The following is an 18,780-nucleotide window of genomic DNA, read 5'->3' on the forward strand; positions in this document are numbered from 1 at the left end:
GTTTGTTAGGTTAGGTTAGACAACTACACCTCCTCAACCCTCACTCTGAACTCTGGCGTTCCACAGGGCTGCGTGCTGAGTCCTCTCCTCTATTCTTCACTTGCCTTCACCTCTTCACCTACAACTGCATGCCTGTATTCAATTTATTTATATAGCGCCAATTCATAACAGAAGTTATCTCATTGCACTTTTCCTATAGAGCAGGTCTAGACCGTACTCTTTATAATATTATTTACAGAGACCCAAAAAACCCCACCATGAGCAAGCACTTTGCGACAGTAGCAAAAGAAAACTTCCTTTTAGAGGAAACTTCGTGCGACCATCTGCCGCTGACAGTTATGTTGAGAGAGAAAGAGAGCATACAGCAGCATATTGCAAATTAACAAAATAGAAATTGTAATAATAATGATAGGATTTAAAATGACAATAATAATTAGACTAATAAAAATAAGTGTAGCAGCAGGTGTTGAGCAGGAACATGGGGCAGCAGGTGGCCTACAATCATAGATTCAATTCAATTTTATTTATATAGCGGAAGAGGGAAGCACATTGCAAATACCACCTAGAATTTTAAAATAGTAATAATGTAATGGTAGCGATAATATTAATAAATTAATAATGATAGAAATGACAGTCATAGGAATAATAATAACAATAATAGTAACAGAGCCAATAACAACAACTGTAGTAGTAGTTGTCGAGCAGGAACACAGGGGCAGCAGGTGGCCCACAACCACAGATCCAGTCTCTGCAGCTCTGGAGGCAGAAATACCTGCTGAAAGCGACAGAGGAGAGAGGAGAGAAACGAGAAAGCACAGAACTACGGGAGAGAGAAGATGTTGAGTTAGTAACATGCAGTAATGGGATAAAAATGCATACTGAGGGAGAGAAGGAGAGAGGAAAGAGGTGCATCATGTGAAGTCTCCCGGCAGTCTAGGCCTATAGCAGCATAACTAAGGGATGGTTCAGGACTCACCCAAGCCAACCCTAACTATAAGCTTTATCAAAGAGGAAAGTTTTAAGCCTAGCAAATGCTGGCAGCCAGAAACAAACGTCTATGATCCATTGTCCGTTTAATAATCTAAACAAAGAAAGTTACTATATGCTGTTATGATCAAGAAGTTGATAAGCAGACAGCGTTAGCTACCGTTAACTAGTTGAAAAGTTGTCTACTTCCACTTTAAATATGATTAGCCAAAGTAAAAATTGATTGCAAAACACAAATATGACAATTAATATAGCATATCTAGAAGAAGAATATAAGTAAGTGGAAATAAACTGAACTATTTTTTAAGTCCTTTTCCCATAAGTCCTTTCCACAGCATTGCTAAGCTATCGTCATTCAACAAAAGCCTCCAGTCTAAGGCTACATCCACACTACTATGTTTTCATTTTAAAACGTATAAGTTTTGCTACGTTTACACCAAGCGTCCATACTACTCCGGCGTTTTGAGCTCCTAAAAAGGGAGAAGTTTGTAAAAGCTGCTTTATAATGCTATTACTGCCTACATACATAGGAGGCGAGCTATTATTTGAACGATTCATGACAATCGCTTTGAGCGATTCATGACAATTCCCAAATACAGCGGCATTATCAGCCCTACATGACCGGTTTTGGGTAAATAACTAGTGCCTGGTGGGATAATTTTATTAATGACATTGTGGTATCTTGGGGAATGGCAAGAAAACCTTAAAATGTACAGATGTGGAAGGAGCTTCAAAACATCAAAACACCGAGTACAGAGCCCGAAGTGAAGGATCGAGTCGTCAACTTCTACCAAACACAGACTGCTTCAACAGAAACGGAAACTTTATTTAAATGTACAAATTTTGTGTGACTACAGTTTCGTGCAGATTGGAATCACCGCCTAGGAAGCGTTCAAAAAAAGTATGTTCACATATTTCACGATTTTGCAATAAATGTGCCACCTAGTGACCAATTGGAGCCAAATTTTGCGCAGAGCCTCCGTATAAGCAGCATAAGAAACTACTAAGTTTTGTGTTAATCAGACAGACCTATGTGTAGATATAGATGTTAATGGAATTTTTCATATTTTAAAAAGTGACAGATTTCTGAACTGACCATAGGTTGCAGTGAGGCAAACTTTTGTCACATGTCAGTGGATGTGCTGAAAAAATGTCAGCTCTGTTTTTGAAGTTTGGAATGTCAAATGTCTAGAATTTTACATTTGTTGTAATAAGCCACGCCCACTTTAAGCAATCATTACCTACCTATTAACTGAGTCATGACCCTAGATCATGCAAACCGAATTTCATACGAATCCATGCAACCAATTATGAGATATAAACTTTTCGCATTTGTAGCGCCACCTAGTGGCCAATTGGAGCCAAGTTTTGTACAGTGCCTCAGAGGGGTGTGGGAAAGTACTGGCCCAAGTTTCGTGTTAATCAGACAAACCTTTGTGGGGATATGACAGCACTTCCTGTTTTACTGCAACCTACAGGAAGTTGTTTATAACTTGAGCATTTTTGGAGTATCACAATTCTTTTTAGTAACTTTTGATCATGAGGGTCCATAGATTCCACGTGCAACATTTTGTGCAGATCGGACACACAGCCTAGGAGGAGTTCGAAAAAGTAGGTTTTGCGTATTTTGCAATATTGCAAAAACAAATTACAGGCGGAAATGAGTGTGGCCTATATCACGAGATGCAGCTCAATTCAGGAAAGGCGTGCATGTAAGGTTTTGTGGGACCTATGTGGGAGTTACTGGCCAAAACGCATTTATGTTGATTATAGCGTCACCTGCTGGTGGACATGTATCATTTTTGGTGTCTGAGGTGTGTGCACCAGTCTATACCTCCCCTGTGAATTTCACTTGTATAACTCTTACGGTGTAAGCTGCAGTACCACTTTTACCAACGGGGGATCTGAGTGATTTCAATAGGGTTCCCAGCACCGCTGGTACTGGGCACCACGATGCCTTGCATTCATGGTTCCAAGCCCAGTAAAAATGAGAGACTAAAAGTTAGGGCCACCTTTTATCCCCCACTGCAGCCTAAAAACCAGGCCAAAGCATTGCTAAAACCCACTGAGTTATCTGTGCATGAAATGCACTATTAAAAAAATCTGACTGTTGTTTTTTACTTATTGTCTGTTTTAACCTCCTGCATCCCCCTCACTGTTTCCCAACAGATTTCTGAAATAAGATTCAAGTGGTCAGTAATTATGTGAATGCAAGCTTTCTTTAAGGGTTTTAATTGGCTCCTATAGGTAGAGACCTACATATAAAGATGATATTCACCAGTGGTGTCACTTATACTCTGTGAAGCCACACATTTAGTGGTGCCAACGATCCAAGATATCCAGTGTTTGTCCAGTAGTGCTGATTACGGCAAAAGTCCTTTTCTCTGAGCTTCAGTTTGAAAATGTGGTTAAAGTGCAAACTCCCAGATACTAAACGTTGAATTAACTGTCACTGCATTGCTGACTATGACTGTGGCTTTTGTTTGGGGCTGGGATGATTTTGTTGCGTTTTAAACTGGGTGCGTTTGTATGTTGCACTTGCATGACTGATTTTTGTCATGCAGAATGAGCAGTTTCAGAGATGTTGGTAGCTGCTGTCAGTCAGATTGAATCTGGCCCTCACACAATCAAACCCCAAGCAGTTAATATTTGCTACTACACAAAACACAACTGAACAAAGCAAACCCGCCACTGTCCATGTGGTTGGCAACCCCACACACATTTAGCAGGAAAAAAGCCAGAAAGCTGGCAGGGCCGTGAGAAAGCGGAACTGCTGCAGGGACCACTAGCGGCAGCTGATGGAGATTGGCCTTCCAACCCTGTCCTCTAGCGTCATCTCTTGATGCATTCACTTGCACTCGGACATCGTAGTGTCGCTCTTGTAAATGTCTGACCAGTCACAGCTTTTCATATTGAATTCGATTGTCCAAAAAGACGGTGGCAAGGCATTTTTCGGAGTGGCAGCTGCCACCACATGCCACCCTTCGGTTTTTCTAAATGACAAGTCATGTCTAACTACATTTTGTTTTGGAAGTTCACCAGTCCGTTTTCCGCCACTGGGTAACTGTAACGTTAGCTAGCTAAACGCAGGTCACGGCCGGCCATTAGCAGGATCAAAGTGCAGCACGCAGACTGAACGCAGGGTCGGTGGCTTCTACGTTTAAACCAGGATGGCTCCGCTGAAGTTCTGTGCGAATATTTCCTGGCTCTTCACGGAGCTTCCAGACTTCAGTCAGAGAATATACGCGGCTGCCTCGGCTGGCTTTCAGGCTGTGGAGGCAGCCTGGCTCTACGATTCCGACCTGCAGGAGCTTCAGAGGGCCAGAGAGGCTGCAGGAGTGGAGGTGGTCCTCATCAACACCCCGCCGGGTAAACACAAGCATGTCAACACCAGCACGGGCCACACACTGAGGTTCAGCAGCTGCTGCTCGTCTCAACCAGACAGTACAGTGATACTGAAATGCTAGTAATAATTAGCGGACGATGATGGTGGTAATAAGATGTGTGTGTTACAGGAGATGTAAAGGCTGGTGATCTTGGTCTTGGAGCAGTTCCTGGAAGAGAGGCAGATTTCAGACAGGGTCTGGATCTGGCTTTGAAGTATGCAAGAGTTTTGGACTGCAAAAAGTGAGTAAAGATCAAGGTAACAAAAGATAACTTTTGTATTGTTTTCACTCCCAACCGCCACCCTGAAAATTCAAGTATGGACATCAAGCAAGTTGGTTGGTTGATTCAGCTCCTGTCTGACGAAAACAAACATGAAGTACTTCACACAAGTGGAAAACTTCATCCAACGTTTTTTGCACGTTGTAATAAGTGATGCAGCCCTAACAGAACCACTTAAAAGTAACCGCTGTCTACACATAACAGTTAGCGCAGATGTACACAAAAAGGCACAAATGCAAAGATCAATCTTGGGATTTTAAGTTGGATGAGTCAAATAAAAATATGGTAAAATAGTTTTTTATCCAGCCCTAGTGGAAGCAGTGTATCATCTTTTCCATGTTCCATATTCAGGCTTCCCTTTTTCGTGCTTTATTGATTAACAGTAAGGAGCATAACAACACACAGTACTTTACAACATAAAGTTGAACACTGCCAGGGGTAGACATATATGGGGGGAAATAAATACAGTAAAATGATGAAATAGAATCATCTTTAAAAAATGTATATTGCTGAGACAGTTCATATCTCTACAGAGCTTTTGTGTTTTTTGATGACGAAACTTTATGTCCATATAGTTGCGAAAGGATATAAAGCAAGTTTTCTCCTTTTCAAATTTGCCTTTGTGTATAAAGTATTTGCTATGAATTTATCAGGATTCACCTGATGGCAGGGAGGGTTCCTGTGGGCTCTCACAGAACAGTGGTTGCCAAGGAGATGGAAGCCATCTTTGTGCAGAACCTAAAGTATGCTGCTGATATCCTCTCAAAGGTGCGTGACCTTTTCTGTCCAACATAACAACAATTCTCAGCTGTATGCATGTTGTGAAACTGCATTTCTGTGGAAATATTGTGGAAGACTGCAAAGAGTCAAAAGTAGGATATACAGAAGATTAAAACAAATTATATAGATGTATATTAGATATATTAGATATTTAAATATAATTAAACTATTACACATTTACAGGAATTTAATATACTTCAAGACTGTATATACTATACAATATACTACAAGAATGAGAAGTATAAGTTTAAGGGGGGGGATTCATGAGTATCACTAATATAGTATAACTAGTATAACTAATTTGTGCTTTTGAATAAATTACTTGGGCACGTGAATTAACAGAACACAATGTTAAACAATATTCTAATATTTTAATAAATGTTCAAGGGATGACAAACTTGTTTAATCGGCGTAAGTGTATCCACATAAAATAACATAAAACAAAGTTTGTTACAAAATTATTAAGCATGAGTTAAAAAAACTACTTTTGACACCTGTTGGGCTCCCAAGCTATGGTTATCTAAATAATCAAGAAAAATAAGAAAGTTAATAGCATGTATATGCTTTATATATGTCATCAAAATGTGTTTATACATCACTAGGTCTACAGAATACATACGCGTACAACTCTTCCCCTTATCAAATATATTGAATTTCCAGAAGAAATAATATAATAATGATAATAATAAGGCAATTCATTTATCTGTAAAGGAATAGTTTGTTTTGGGAAATACTTCTTTCATAGAGTCTGTGTGTACAGATCTGGAGTCAGGAAGTGGTGTTGGAATTATTTAATGATGATTAACAGTTTATCCATCCACCCAGTACTTCTGTGCGGCATCTCCTGCTACAGCGTGGGTTGCCAGATATGGTCAGAGAGCACAGGTTTTGGTTTCTGTACAGGCGCCTCAGGTACCAGGCAATCTCACTGTGAAGACAAGACTTCAGGAAGCTGCGCACAGTCGCTGCACCTGGCTGTTGTTCATCAAGAAATAGTTCCCGCACATAACTTCCCCTAAAACCACAAATTGTCTCTCTGTTTGTAAGATAATGCTTTGGTATTTTGCCTTCATTAGATGGGTCACAGTAGAGTTTCAGAGAGGAAATGATGAGGGAGAGAGAATGGGGTATGACATGCAACAAAGGTTCCTGGCCGAAATCATGACATTGTGATCACAGTTTATGGTATGCTTCTTAACAACTCGGCCATCATGACAAATTGTAGTTTTTCAATTTCTGTTATGTACGAATTAAACAAACAAGATACAATATGTTAATGTCGTATCATAATCTTTTTTGGTTGCATTTCTCTGTGGGGTATTGTTACAGTACGTGGATATTGTTATATTGTTATAATTTAGTTGTTGCACTGTATGTATAATATGTTTCATATTAGTTAGATTAGATCAGTTTAACATCACACCACCCTGAAAAAATAGTTTCTAATATAATGATTTTCTCAATGGAGCACAACTATCACCTTATGATGCTATGATGCACCTTATGATGCTGTGTTAATCCGAATGTTGTGAAATGTCACTGTTCCTCACAGGAAGGAATCACTGGTTTGATTGAACCAATCAACACAAGGATTACAGATCCCAGGTATTTTCTGGACTCTCCTCATCAGGGTAAGACACTGTGTCCCATTGAGACAACACAGTCACTAACCAGCATGCACATCTCTACAGACAAGACTCTTGACTACTGATATGGAACAATATACACTGATTTGTTACTGCTGTTGTCAAACTCAGGCAAATAAGGCAAATGCAACAACAGTGTTGCTGTTGGGAAATGATCAAATCTTAATTTGTGTTTTCAAAATAAAAATCTCTTTTGGTTCAGTGAAGCTGTGGGATACCCATGGAATACAAATATTATATACAATAATACAAATACAAACACATCTGGTATTCATCTTGGAGTGGTAGAGACTTGATTTGAGCACCAGGAGCTGTCCACACTGATGTGTTAAACAGCAGAATGAAACTCACTATCAGTTTACACTCCTCTCTGCACATGGAAGCTATTGATTAGATGGTAAGTGAAGGCCAGTTTTGCTGGAGAATATTTTATTGGGCATTTCAAATTAGCTTTACAGTTATTGTTATATCAACAGTCCGTTTCTGCAAAATCCCAACATTTTGATGCAGATTTTAGATTTAGTTGGGGGTCAGATTGGTGGAGGGCCACATTAGGCCCATCAACTGACCTTTTTGACTCCAAACATAAACCGTGCAGTGGACCGGCCAACATAATTTTGAATATGTCTAGATAAGAAAATCTAGACTTGCATTAATGAACTTTAAGTTTAGACTATTTTGAGGATGAACATTGCATATATATGACATACAGCATGACACAAAAGTCATTTTGCCACCAGTAACAGATTTGGTTATAAGTCCATTGATGTAAGTGCACGTACTGTAATTTAATCTTAAATTAAACACTCTTTACATTATCATAAATCGGAATGTTATGGATTCAGACAGAACAAGGTGTGTTATGCTGTAATAGTGTGCTCAGCAGATTTGATGCTGTACAGTGTGAGTATGCCAGTGTTTGATAAAGGTGTGTCTTATTTCTACCACTTCTATTAAAGAAATCACACCTCCTGTCTGGCATAGATAATGTCTGGCTACCTGCCATGAATTATGTCATCTTCACTTTTTGTGTCTGTAGCAGCTGCAATACTGGAGAAGGTTGGAAAGCCAAATATCAAGCTGCAAATGGTGGGTGCTTTGGAAATTTGTCTTAGCTTGAAAATGAAAGATAAAAAAATATGATGAAGCTCTTGACTTAACAGATGTCTGAACTGTTTCAGGATGTCTTTCACTGTCAAATAATGGATGGAAACCTGACACAAAACATACACAAGTATTTCTCCATAATTGGTGAGTAAGATGTGAGATAAAACAGTGAAAAATCGGACTGTGGAAATACAATTAATCCAACCTACAAATACAGATATTCATACAAATGAATACAGAATGGCAGTCTAATGATAGTACAGTAAACAATGTGTTGTAAACATTTGTCTTTGATCCTAATAAGATAAACATGATCAAAATATTATACTCAAATCCTTCAGCCTTGGTGACTTCTGAGTAACCTAATTTCTTGCAGGTTTCATATCTCTAGAGGCAAGGCTGCCCTCTCTCCCATCTTTTACTTCCTGTTTCACTCAAATCTCTTGTTGCTTCTTCTGTCCCCTATATTACCCTCAGTCTGTATCCATAAACAAGATGGATATTCTCCCTAGAATAAACTTTGTTTCCATTATGGGGGTACCCTCAGTATCCATACTCAAGGTTTAGGGATCATCGCCAGGGCAGGAAGAGGTTGGAAAAATTGGATGGTACACTGTGCTGGTGTGGCGAGACGCAACATATGTTGATATATGTATGTGGCTATACTATATCATCTTGCTGCACCTAGAGTACATTGTGTATGGTTAAAGGATAGAAAAAGATTCTAGGTTGTAAGAATGTTTATTAGTTGAAGTTGGAAATGCAGCATTCCCAACCTCTTTGAAATGGAGATACCGAAGTGGTAAAACATGGACACCTGTGAAACTGCTACTGTTGACTATGGGTTGGCAGCCATGTTCAGAGTTTAACACAACATACCTGGAATGTAGGAAGATAAAAAGTGAGGGAGGACCCGGGCCCTCCCTGAGATCTCCTGTCATCTTCCATCCCTATGTTTGATCCATGTACCCTCTCGGTCTGTCAAGGTAAACAAACACTTAATAATTACATGAATTACCGTATTTTCTTAAATAAAGGCTGGTAGTCAAATAAAAACCAGCGCAAATAGAGGCCAGGCAAAAAAAGCAAGGCCGAAGACGCCGTGTCCCAGTGGCTCCAAGGACTACAGACCGGTGGCACTGACCTCCCACATAATGAAGACCCTGGAGAGACTAGTGCTGGAACAGCTGCGGCCCATGGTCAGACCCCTCCTGAACCCCCTTCAGTTCGCCTACCAGCCCCGGCTGGGAGTTGAGGACGCCATCATCTTCCTGCTTAACCGCATCCACACCCACCTGGACAGGCCAGCAAGCACGGTGAGGATCATGTTTTTTGACTTCTCCAGTGCTTTCAACACCATCCGGCCAGCCCTGCTGGGTGAGAAGCTGGCAGCAATGCAGGTGGATGCCCCCCTTGTGTCCTGGATTGTGGACTACCTGACTGGCAGACCACAGCACGTGCGCCTGCAGCACTGTGTGTCGGACAGCGTGGTCAGCAACACTCGGGCCCCTCAGGGGACTGTCCTCTCTCCCTTCCTCTTCACCATCTACACCACAGACTTCAGCTACCACACAGAGTCCTGCCACCTTCAGAAGTTTTCTGATGACTGCTGTGGTGGGATGTATCAGCGGTGGTGATGAGACGGAGTTCAGGGCTGTGGTGGGTAACTTTGTTTCATGGTGTGAGCAGAACCATCTGCAGCTCAATGCGACAAAGTCTAAGGAGCTGGTTGTGGATCTACAGAGGGCCAAGGCACCAGTGACCCCAGTTACCATCCAGGGGGTCAGTGTGGACATTGTGGAGGACTACAAGTACCTGGGAGTACACTTAGATAACAAACTGGACTGGACCAAGAACACTCAAGCTGTTTACAGGAAGGGCCAGAGCCGCCTCTATTTTCTGAGGAGGCTGAGGTCCTTCAACATCTGCCGGACAATGCTGAAGATGTTTTATGAGTCTGTGGTGGCCAGTGCTATCCTGCATGCTGGGGCAGCAGGTTGAAGGTAGCGGACGCCAACAGACTCAACAAACTGATCCATAAGGCCAGTGACATTGTGGGGGTGGAGCTGGACTCTCTGGCGGTGGTGTCAGAGAGGAGGATGCTGGCCAAACTACACGCCATCTTGGACAGTGTCTCCCACCCGCTCCATGACGTGCTGGTCAATCAAAGGAGCACCTTCAGCGGAAGACTCATCCCACCAAAAAGCACCACAGAGCGCCACAGGAAGTCATTCCTGCCTGTGGCCATCAAACTCTTTAACTCCTCCCTCTAAGTGTCAGTCTGTATGACCCTAGGTCACTAAACTGGACATTGATCATTACATCTCTGCTATAATTGAATAATTGTGCAATATTCTGTGTACTACTCCCGTGCAATATTAGTTTTCCCATGTTAGTTTTTCTTATTTATTGTTATTGATATTATATACCTCTATTACTCTCGACAGTACACACACCTCTGCTTATTACTTATTACTTATTTTGTATTTTGTATATTATGCACTGGCATAAAGGCGAGCTACTGTAACAAAGAGTTTCCCTACCGGGATCAATAAAGTATTTCTGATTCTGATAAACTCCTGGTGCTTGTTATATAATGGGCATGCCAACTAAGCATAATGTCCATTTCCATCTCTTTCATTTAATCAATTCAACAATATAATCATGCTATTTTCAGTGCTTTATTGTTCTGGATTACTCATCTAAAGCACTGTTTTGCAAAGCCTATTTCAGTCACTGCGGGTGTACAGTATGTGTGTTAATGTCCCAGTAACATACAAGTGCCACAAGATGGCAATAGCTACATTTGAAGTACTATATGGGAACCGTTCCAGTTCACAATAAAAGCCTTGGAAGTGAATGTGAATGAATACAGGAAGTATTGAGTTTGTATAAACATCATAATGGCGTAACAAAAATGTAACAGGGCTAACGGTAGTGGGTCAGAAAAGAAGGTTCATACTAAAATAGTACCATATATATTTATCTCTAATATAACCCTGCTTTAAATAAAGGCCTGGTACTCTCTGCAGTTGAGGTAAATAAAGGCCCCTGCCACTATTTGAGAATTTACGGTAATATAGTAATTTTCCAATGACAGTAATAACTAAGTTTTTTAACAAGATAGGTTAGCACACCCACAGCCTAACTGCACTTATACATTCACGTTAATTAAGGCTACATAATTTTATCTGTCTAGATATTATGCACATAGGCATGTAGTATAGCTAATTTAGGTAACTAAATGCCATTGTGCCGTTAACTTGTAAGATGAACTGACTGGATTTTGTAATGTGTGCGTGAGGGGGGGCAGGAATCAGGCTTTGTGGGTAGAGTAACTGCATATATTTTGAAGATGTGGATCAGAAGATTGATCGCGGAATGTTTTGTTTTCTTTTGTGATTTTTTTCTTTTTTTGCTGTGGTAGCAAATATTACCTTGGTGGCCCACCACAGCAAAATGTTATCAGCGGAAACACTGGACTTAAAGCAGAAAAAAATCATTTTGGGACACTTGGGGCAGCAGAACAAGCTGTTAATACAAGACACAGAGCAACATTAGCATTAATTGGAAGTGGTGTTGGTATCCACCTTGAATACAAGTCCAGTATTCAATCTCTTTCATGAGTTGAAAGAGGCTAAAACGCTCTGTAAAGGGAAGGGAATCTACAGAGGTGGTGATAATTCTCTGTGGGTTAATCACTACGAATGACACCTTTCATATACATACAGTAGGCATTTGTGCTGTTGTTGATACTAAAATATTGACAAGTGCAGCTTTAAAGCTGTTCCACAGAGCCAGAATCAAAATTCTGTGTATGTGAATATTTGTGTGTGTTGTTAAATATAAAAATGCACACCTAGACCTGAGACAAAAATTGTATTCTATTTTGTTTTCTTCTGGTCAGCACTGGAGTCTCTAAGCTCTGGCAGCAATGATGATACCTTGCTTTTCATGCTTCTTATAGCTAGGGTAGGTAACATTGGTGGAATTAGCAAGCAACAGCTAGATTTTGAAAGTATCCAACCAAAATAATCCCACCCATGCGCAATGTGTGCACGGGCAGAGCTAATCCGATGGAACTGCCAGAAAATAACAGCAGCTTCAAAGCAACTTCTTCTTTTACGGACTGGTAACGTAACCACCGAACACATAACTGGGCATAACATTAGCATAGCAGAATACACGGCTGAGCACAGGACTGTGTTACTTTTGTGAATGTATCTGTATTGATTTGGTTCATTGACTTTTATTGTTCTGATGTGTTTTCACTGTTAGGTTATTTGGTAGCCACATGTTAAGTGATGTTAGTGATGTTTCACATAGACACAGTTGCATGCAACTAACTATCCTCTTTTCTAACCTGGCACCGCTTATTCTACGCAGTACACGTACACCACAATTTGGCCCTTTAACAGAGCCACACTCTGTAACATACATGGCCTGGCCGCCATTTTGCATTTCCTTTTTTTGTCAAACCATGCGGCCGCTGCTCAGCTGCCATTTTGAGTTAATTTCTTTGTTTGATGCCATCTTGGACCCAAGCAGTCATTTTGGACACACACACACCCTTTGTTCTGTAGTTTAGTGCATTTAGCGTTAGACTTCACATTGTGTGTTTTTGCTTTGTTTATCTTTAAATAAATGCTTGTGTATAAGTTTGCTGATTTCTTTAATGTTGCACAAGATTGAATAATTTGCCAACTTCTTCTATGTTAAACTCCAAATCCTTCAACCTACTAGCTATTGAGGGTAATTCTGGTTATAATTATTAATTTAATTAGTAATCTGAGTTCCAAATTGATAGTTTAGTGTATTATATGAGATTCAATAAATTGATTGGCTATCATTTCTCTTTTTTAAGAAGAGTGGTGCCCCTAAAGACTTAATTAATTAAAGTTATTATTTATGATTATCTTTGATAATTATAAATAAATAATAAATAATTTAATAGCCAAATCTAAATGATTGCACCTACACAAGTTGATACCCCTTTAACCATTGTAAATCCCAAATATTGATTTTGTGCATCAATATCTCACACACATTTAGTCAGGGAAGTCATGGAACTGTAGTCGTACCAGATTGTGTGTCTTCAGCTACTATGCAACTATAGTGATGTGAAGCAGAGGGTTGTTGACTAAAGAACATGCTCAGTCAAGCCTCTGGAGGAAGATGAAAAACACAACAGCAGTCAAAAAAGAAGTCTTGTCGTCTTTCTCAGGTCATGTTCAGATTGCTCAGGTTCCAGGCAGGAATGAGCCTGACAGTGCCGGAGAGCTCAACTACAGCTACCTGTTCAACACACTGGAAAACCATGACTACCAGGGATACATTGGCTGTGAATACAAACCACTAGGTGAGTGCTCTTTTTATTTGATTAATTATGGAATCCATTTAGAGAACATACATGTTAAAAATCATCTCTGTCCTCTTTAGGCTCCACGAAGGAGAGTCTGGGTTGGATCAAAGATTACTGCGCACACACAGCAAGTGATGAGCATAGGTGTCCAACCACAAAGCTGTGAACATCTTCTCCAACAAATTCCTGTGGTCTTATATTTTTCCTACTTTTTTCACATTAATAGCCTGGTATACAATCTTACCAAATAAAGCTTGATGTAGGCCAATTTGAGGTGCACCTGTAATGCAGTCTAATACAATAGCATGAACTAGTTGAAGTTTAGATTTATTGCACGGTTGTTACATTGGATTCCATTAAGGCATTGTTTTTATTGTGTCCTCCCCCTTTATGAATGTATCAGTTCCATGTTTAAAGGGAATCCCAGTTATGTTCAACCTGGAGCCTGTTTTTTAAATGTGGTTTAGTTCATTCAGGCTAACATGATCTTATCCAGGTAAAATGATCCTGTTAATTCTCATTCACAGCATAGTACTGCTCACCTTCAACCTGAGCAGAGGTCTAACCAGCCAGAATAACAACACCTATGAGGGTGTGCAGAACCTCTAAGGCGATTTTTTGACATTTCACCTTTTGACTGTCATCATCGTCTTTGAATCTGGTTCCACACATCAACTACACAACTTTTTTACGGTACTCGGAATTGATAAATGTATTCGTTCTTCCTCACCATCACTGGGCAGTACGTTCAGTCTGGTGGTCCAAGCTGTCACTTTCAGTTAGAGTTTTACTACTTTCAGTAGAAAAATAGCCTACACAAGCACTGCACATTAGGTTAACAAGCTCAGCAGCCTATTATTTACAATAGAGTTATCAGATTATCATTGTTTCTGTGGCCTTTAAGGAGGAAATAACATGCTGTGAATCACACTGAGCTGACAACAGTGTGATTCTCTGTTACCAGTGAGGAGCTCCATTGCTAAAAGCTATGTTTCGGTCAGTGACAATAGTGATTCAGTATAGCAGAGCTGTTTTTAGGTCTTTTCAATCAAGTCCAAGTCAAAAAGCCTTTTCCGGGCAATATATGCTTAGTATGAAAATTACAATAGTTCAATGGCCAAAAGCACATCAAATACTTCTTTTTCATTGGAAACAGGGCACTTAACGTCCAGTTGCAAGTAATGAATCAAAGCATTTGTATGTGTCAATAAATGAGAACACTCAAAACAAAGGTGACACTGCTGAGTTTCTAAAATCACTGCTCCTGATTTGATCTTAACACATCTCTGGTCGGTCACATTAAAACCAGGATCAGTGCTGATCGCCAGACGCTGGAAGTCAATCAGAGTTGGGGGTGCTAAGAGAAAGTCAGTCTATATAATGATGTCATACTTAATGCTGCACGACATTCATGTGTTTTGCATTAATTTGAATGGCGAAAATGATTTACATTTAATAGTTAACAACATTTTACACCAATTTTAAAACATTGTACACTACAAAAGAAAGCAAACTTGAAAACCAAAATGTAAGTCAGACTTAGAAGAAAAAGGGATTTCCCTAACATGTAAAAATCAGGGATCAAAAACACCATGCCTCCTCCAATCATATACTTTTTAACCCCCAGAGCTAAAATATAACCCACAAGAACAAACCCTCACAGGAGTCTACCGTTTCTACAGAGCCCTGAGATTTAACCCATCTATAGCATCTCACCATTTCCAGGGCTAAGCACATCCTCAAAGCAAAACTTGATAGATTCAAAAGCATTAGCAAGCAGATGGGGAAAATGGGACTTAGTCCTTACCGACAGTCAGATAAACCTCAAAATAAATTACCAAAAAATCCCAAAACTACCAAATTAACCTAACCATCTTTTATGTATTCACAGACGGTAGCAAACAAAGATGAAGATGGGCATATGTCATACAGAAATTAGACAAAACCATATGGACTAACAAAGTAATAAAAGTCAGCTCAATAAGAGTCAGCTCAAACAGCAGAGGTTATGGCAATTCTAGAAGTTCTCTTGTTTTGCACAAAAGTGCAAGGCAGCTTGCATTAGTGACAGATAGTGACTATTGTTACAAAGCAGGAATAGCAGAACCTGCATTATGGGAACAACACTTCAGTGCTGACATTGCGGGGCCATTGCCTCAGCGAACAGGCCTCGGGAATAAATCAACGGTTATTCCCACTCAGAGTAGCCACAGAGACATCATTCTCAGATAGGCTAGCCCAAATAATTCTCCAGTATTTAAAAATAGAGAGTTTAAGAATGGACAATGGTACACATTTCAAAAACAAGTTTGTAAACAAACTCCAAGAAGAGAACGGCATACAACAAATCTGGAATGTCCCATACAAGCCCAAAACAAACGGGGTAGCAGAGAGGGCAGTTAGGACAACTAAGGACTGGTTTATTAAAAATGCTCCCACCAAAAATCTAGCAGCCATGCATGAAGCCATAAACAATCCCATACGTAGAAACAAGCCCAGACCCACTAACCCTGTCTGCCTTCCTTTCCAGGTTGAGACAAGGGTAGTCTGGGTAGCAAGAAGAAAGACTCAAGTCAAGTCCAAAATAGAAGAAACAGACATTATAGAGGACATACTCACCAATAAACAGTTAGGCTCAAAAGTTTTGGCTTAGTACATTGCTCTCAGATTAGGAAAAATGGTATTACCCGAGGCAGCAGCAGTACAGTTAGCAGCAGTTAGCGGTTACCAGTCTATGGCATTAGTTTAGCAACAAGTAACGCTATCTGTCCATCAGGAAACTCCGTAAGTCATAGAGAGATGAGGCAGAGCAGCCGGAGGACATCAGACAGCGACAGTGTTTTGAGAGATGGTTTCAAAATAGTAACATGATTGGTATACTCTCTAGCTGAAAATAGATAATAAAACTCTGACTCCAGAAACGGACTACATGTACTTCCATAAAAACGACTCCAAACAAGTTTCATGCTGGACTATTACCGCCAGAAGAGAGAAAGAATACTCCTGGACAAATTATTCTAACTGCATTCACACTAATATGTCTAAGGGCCAAACCCTAACATTCCTCCTCTATGAGGATAATGCAATACCGGCTGGAAGAAATTACACCACCGTACTGTCTGTAAATACAGATGGTGTAAACCCTGGGTCAAAGAAACCCCATGGGAAGAGTTTGACCGTGTCTTAGCACAATGAGTCACATTATAAATAGATCCAACCCCTATGCCTTCAAGGGCAAAAAGGCAAGCTCAACAAATACCACGACCACCCTACACCATATCTAAACTACTTACAGAATTAGCAGGTTATGGCTATAACGTTACAGGAAAACAATGGTTTAAATTTCCCATAATGTCAGTAAATAATAGAGAATTTCCTTTTGGTCGTGAAAGGGATGAGAACTATACCATGGCCTTAGAAAGAATTAGCAGAAACCTTCTTTTGGAAGTAAAAGCATTAATACCACATCCACTATTAACCTCAACATTACTATGTATTATATAAACGTTCGAGTCCCAGAATCAGGGGCCTAGAAAATGATTTACAAAGACACAATGGCAGAAAATCCAACCGTGTACGAATTTGAAATATGCGGAATATTGGGATAACTTTAAGTGGGATTCCAAACGTAGAACCCCCAAACGGCCAGACACACCTATTATGCAGAATCCCAGACAGTGAAGACTGACTCATCTGTAGCAATTCCAAAAAGGAGGTTGAGCCCAGAATTAACAGCAAGAAATACTATACGGCAATTGGATGGTTCCTCGGACACCTAATATTAGTAAAGGATTGCTTTAAAGCAGGGATACTCAACTTGCTTTGCCCAGGGGCCACTTTTGCAAAATGACAGGAGGCCAGGGGCCAGTTAATAAACAAACATTAATAATATTTATCAGATAAAAGGAATAAACATTAAAAGGCCTATAACTCATCTTTCTTTGAAATTCTTTATTTTCAAATTAACTAACTTAATTTATTAACTTAACTTACTAATGAAATTAATTTGAATGAATAGCATATTTAAGCTCTTTTAGTGTGAAATACACATTTATGGGATTAGAATTATCCTCGTTTCTGTGTAACTTTTTCTCCTCTTCAGCTAATAATTGTCTTCCCCTGCATAGCTCACCGTCTGATCCATACTTGGCAACCCTCGAGAGACTCCTGTTTTTCATTGCGCTCTCTCAGTATCCTCCTGGGGGTCACAATTCTCCTGTATTTCTCCCGATTTATGACAAATTTTCACAACTTTTTTTCCTTTTCGTTATCACAGCCTGTTTCTGTCACTGTACAGCTCCCTATGACGCTAAAAGTCTACTGTTTTCACCTGGACAATAATAGAGCTACACCAAATTTTATGTCCTCGCCTGCATGTGATGCAGAAGAGAGCAGTTCATGCTCATGGATGCCATATTATACACCCATGCTCGCGCCTCATCCTCCTCAGAGTGAGACTCAGATAGAAATGGAGAGTACTACTACTACTCAAGCAAATTTCAGACGTCCTGGAAAGAAGAATTTCCATTTCTTGTGGAAAGTTTTAAAGGAAAGGGACATGGCCTGTATTCTTTCCTGAAAATTAAAAGTAAAATTATAAGTATTCAACATAAAATGCTGTTGCAGTGTACTTATTATTTTGTTAATTTCTTTCTTTTCATTCTTTAAAAGTCACTAGAATGCAGGAAACAAAGTCTCTGGAATTCAAATTTTTCAGGGGGAGGACCCCCAAACCCCATGCTTTGGTTTTAGAAACCTCCCTATTTTTGAGGTCTCAAGGTTGGCAAGTACAGTCTGATCCTACTGCACTTTGCACAGCCTGAAAGGCCATCACTCAAAAATCTGCCTTCTCTTTCAATTCAATTTCAATTCAATTTTATTTATGTAGCGCCAATTCATAACAGAAGTTACTCATTGCACGATTCCTATAGAGCAGGTCTAGACCGTACTCTTTATAATATTAATTACAGAGACCCAACAAATCCCACCATGAGCAAGCACTTGGCGACAGTGGCAAGGAAAAACTTCCTTTAAGAGGCAGAAACCTCGAGCAGAACCAGACTCAATGGTGGGCTGCCATCCAGAGAGAGAGAGAGAGTGAAGGAGGGAGGGGTCCACAATGCAAATTCCACTTAGAATTTTAAAATGGTAATAATGTATTGGTAGTGGTAATATTAATATTAATAAAGTAATAATAATAGGAATGATAGTCATAGGAATAATAATGACAAT

The 18,780-nt window shown here is 39.9% G+C and overlaps 1 protein-coding gene across 3 annotated transcripts; it reads left to right on the forward strand.

The window, feature by feature from the left end:
• Window positions 1–3,118: 3,118 nt before the first annotated feature.
• Window positions 3,119–18,163, forward strand: hyi (hydroxypyruvate isomerase). Of its 3 annotated transcripts, none has more exons than XM_044199888.1 (8): window positions 3,185–4,356; window positions 4,503–4,614; window positions 5,307–5,421; window positions 6,986–7,064; window positions 8,122–8,168; window positions 8,261–8,330; window positions 13,411–13,545; window positions 13,626–18,163. In XM_044199888.1, the coding sequence occupies exons 1-8, from the start codon at window positions 4,158–4,160 to the stop codon at window positions 13,712–13,714; spliced, it is 846 nt and encodes a 281-aa protein (XP_044055823.1). In that variant the 5' UTR covers window positions 3,185–4,157; the 3' UTR covers window positions 13,715–18,163. The 3 variants fall into 3 exon arrangements, with proteins under 3 accessions (XP_044055825.1, XP_044055823.1, XP_044055822.1); XM_044199887.1 differs by having other exon boundaries at window positions 3,203–4,356; window positions 8,119–8,168; XM_044199890.1 differs by lacking the exons at window positions 13,411–13,545; window positions 13,626–18,163 and adding an exon at window positions 8,563–9,413 and having other exon boundaries at window positions 3,119–4,356; window positions 8,119–8,168.
• The last annotated feature ends 617 nt before the right edge of the window (window positions 18,164–18,780 follow it).

Source organism: Siniperca chuatsi, linkage group LG6 (assembly GCF_020085105.1).
Source record: "Siniperca chuatsi isolate FFG_IHB_CAS linkage group LG6, ASM2008510v1, whole genome shotgun sequence".
Classification (NCBI taxonomy): Eukaryota; Metazoa; Chordata; class Actinopteri; order Centrarchiformes; family Sinipercidae; genus Siniperca; species Siniperca chuatsi.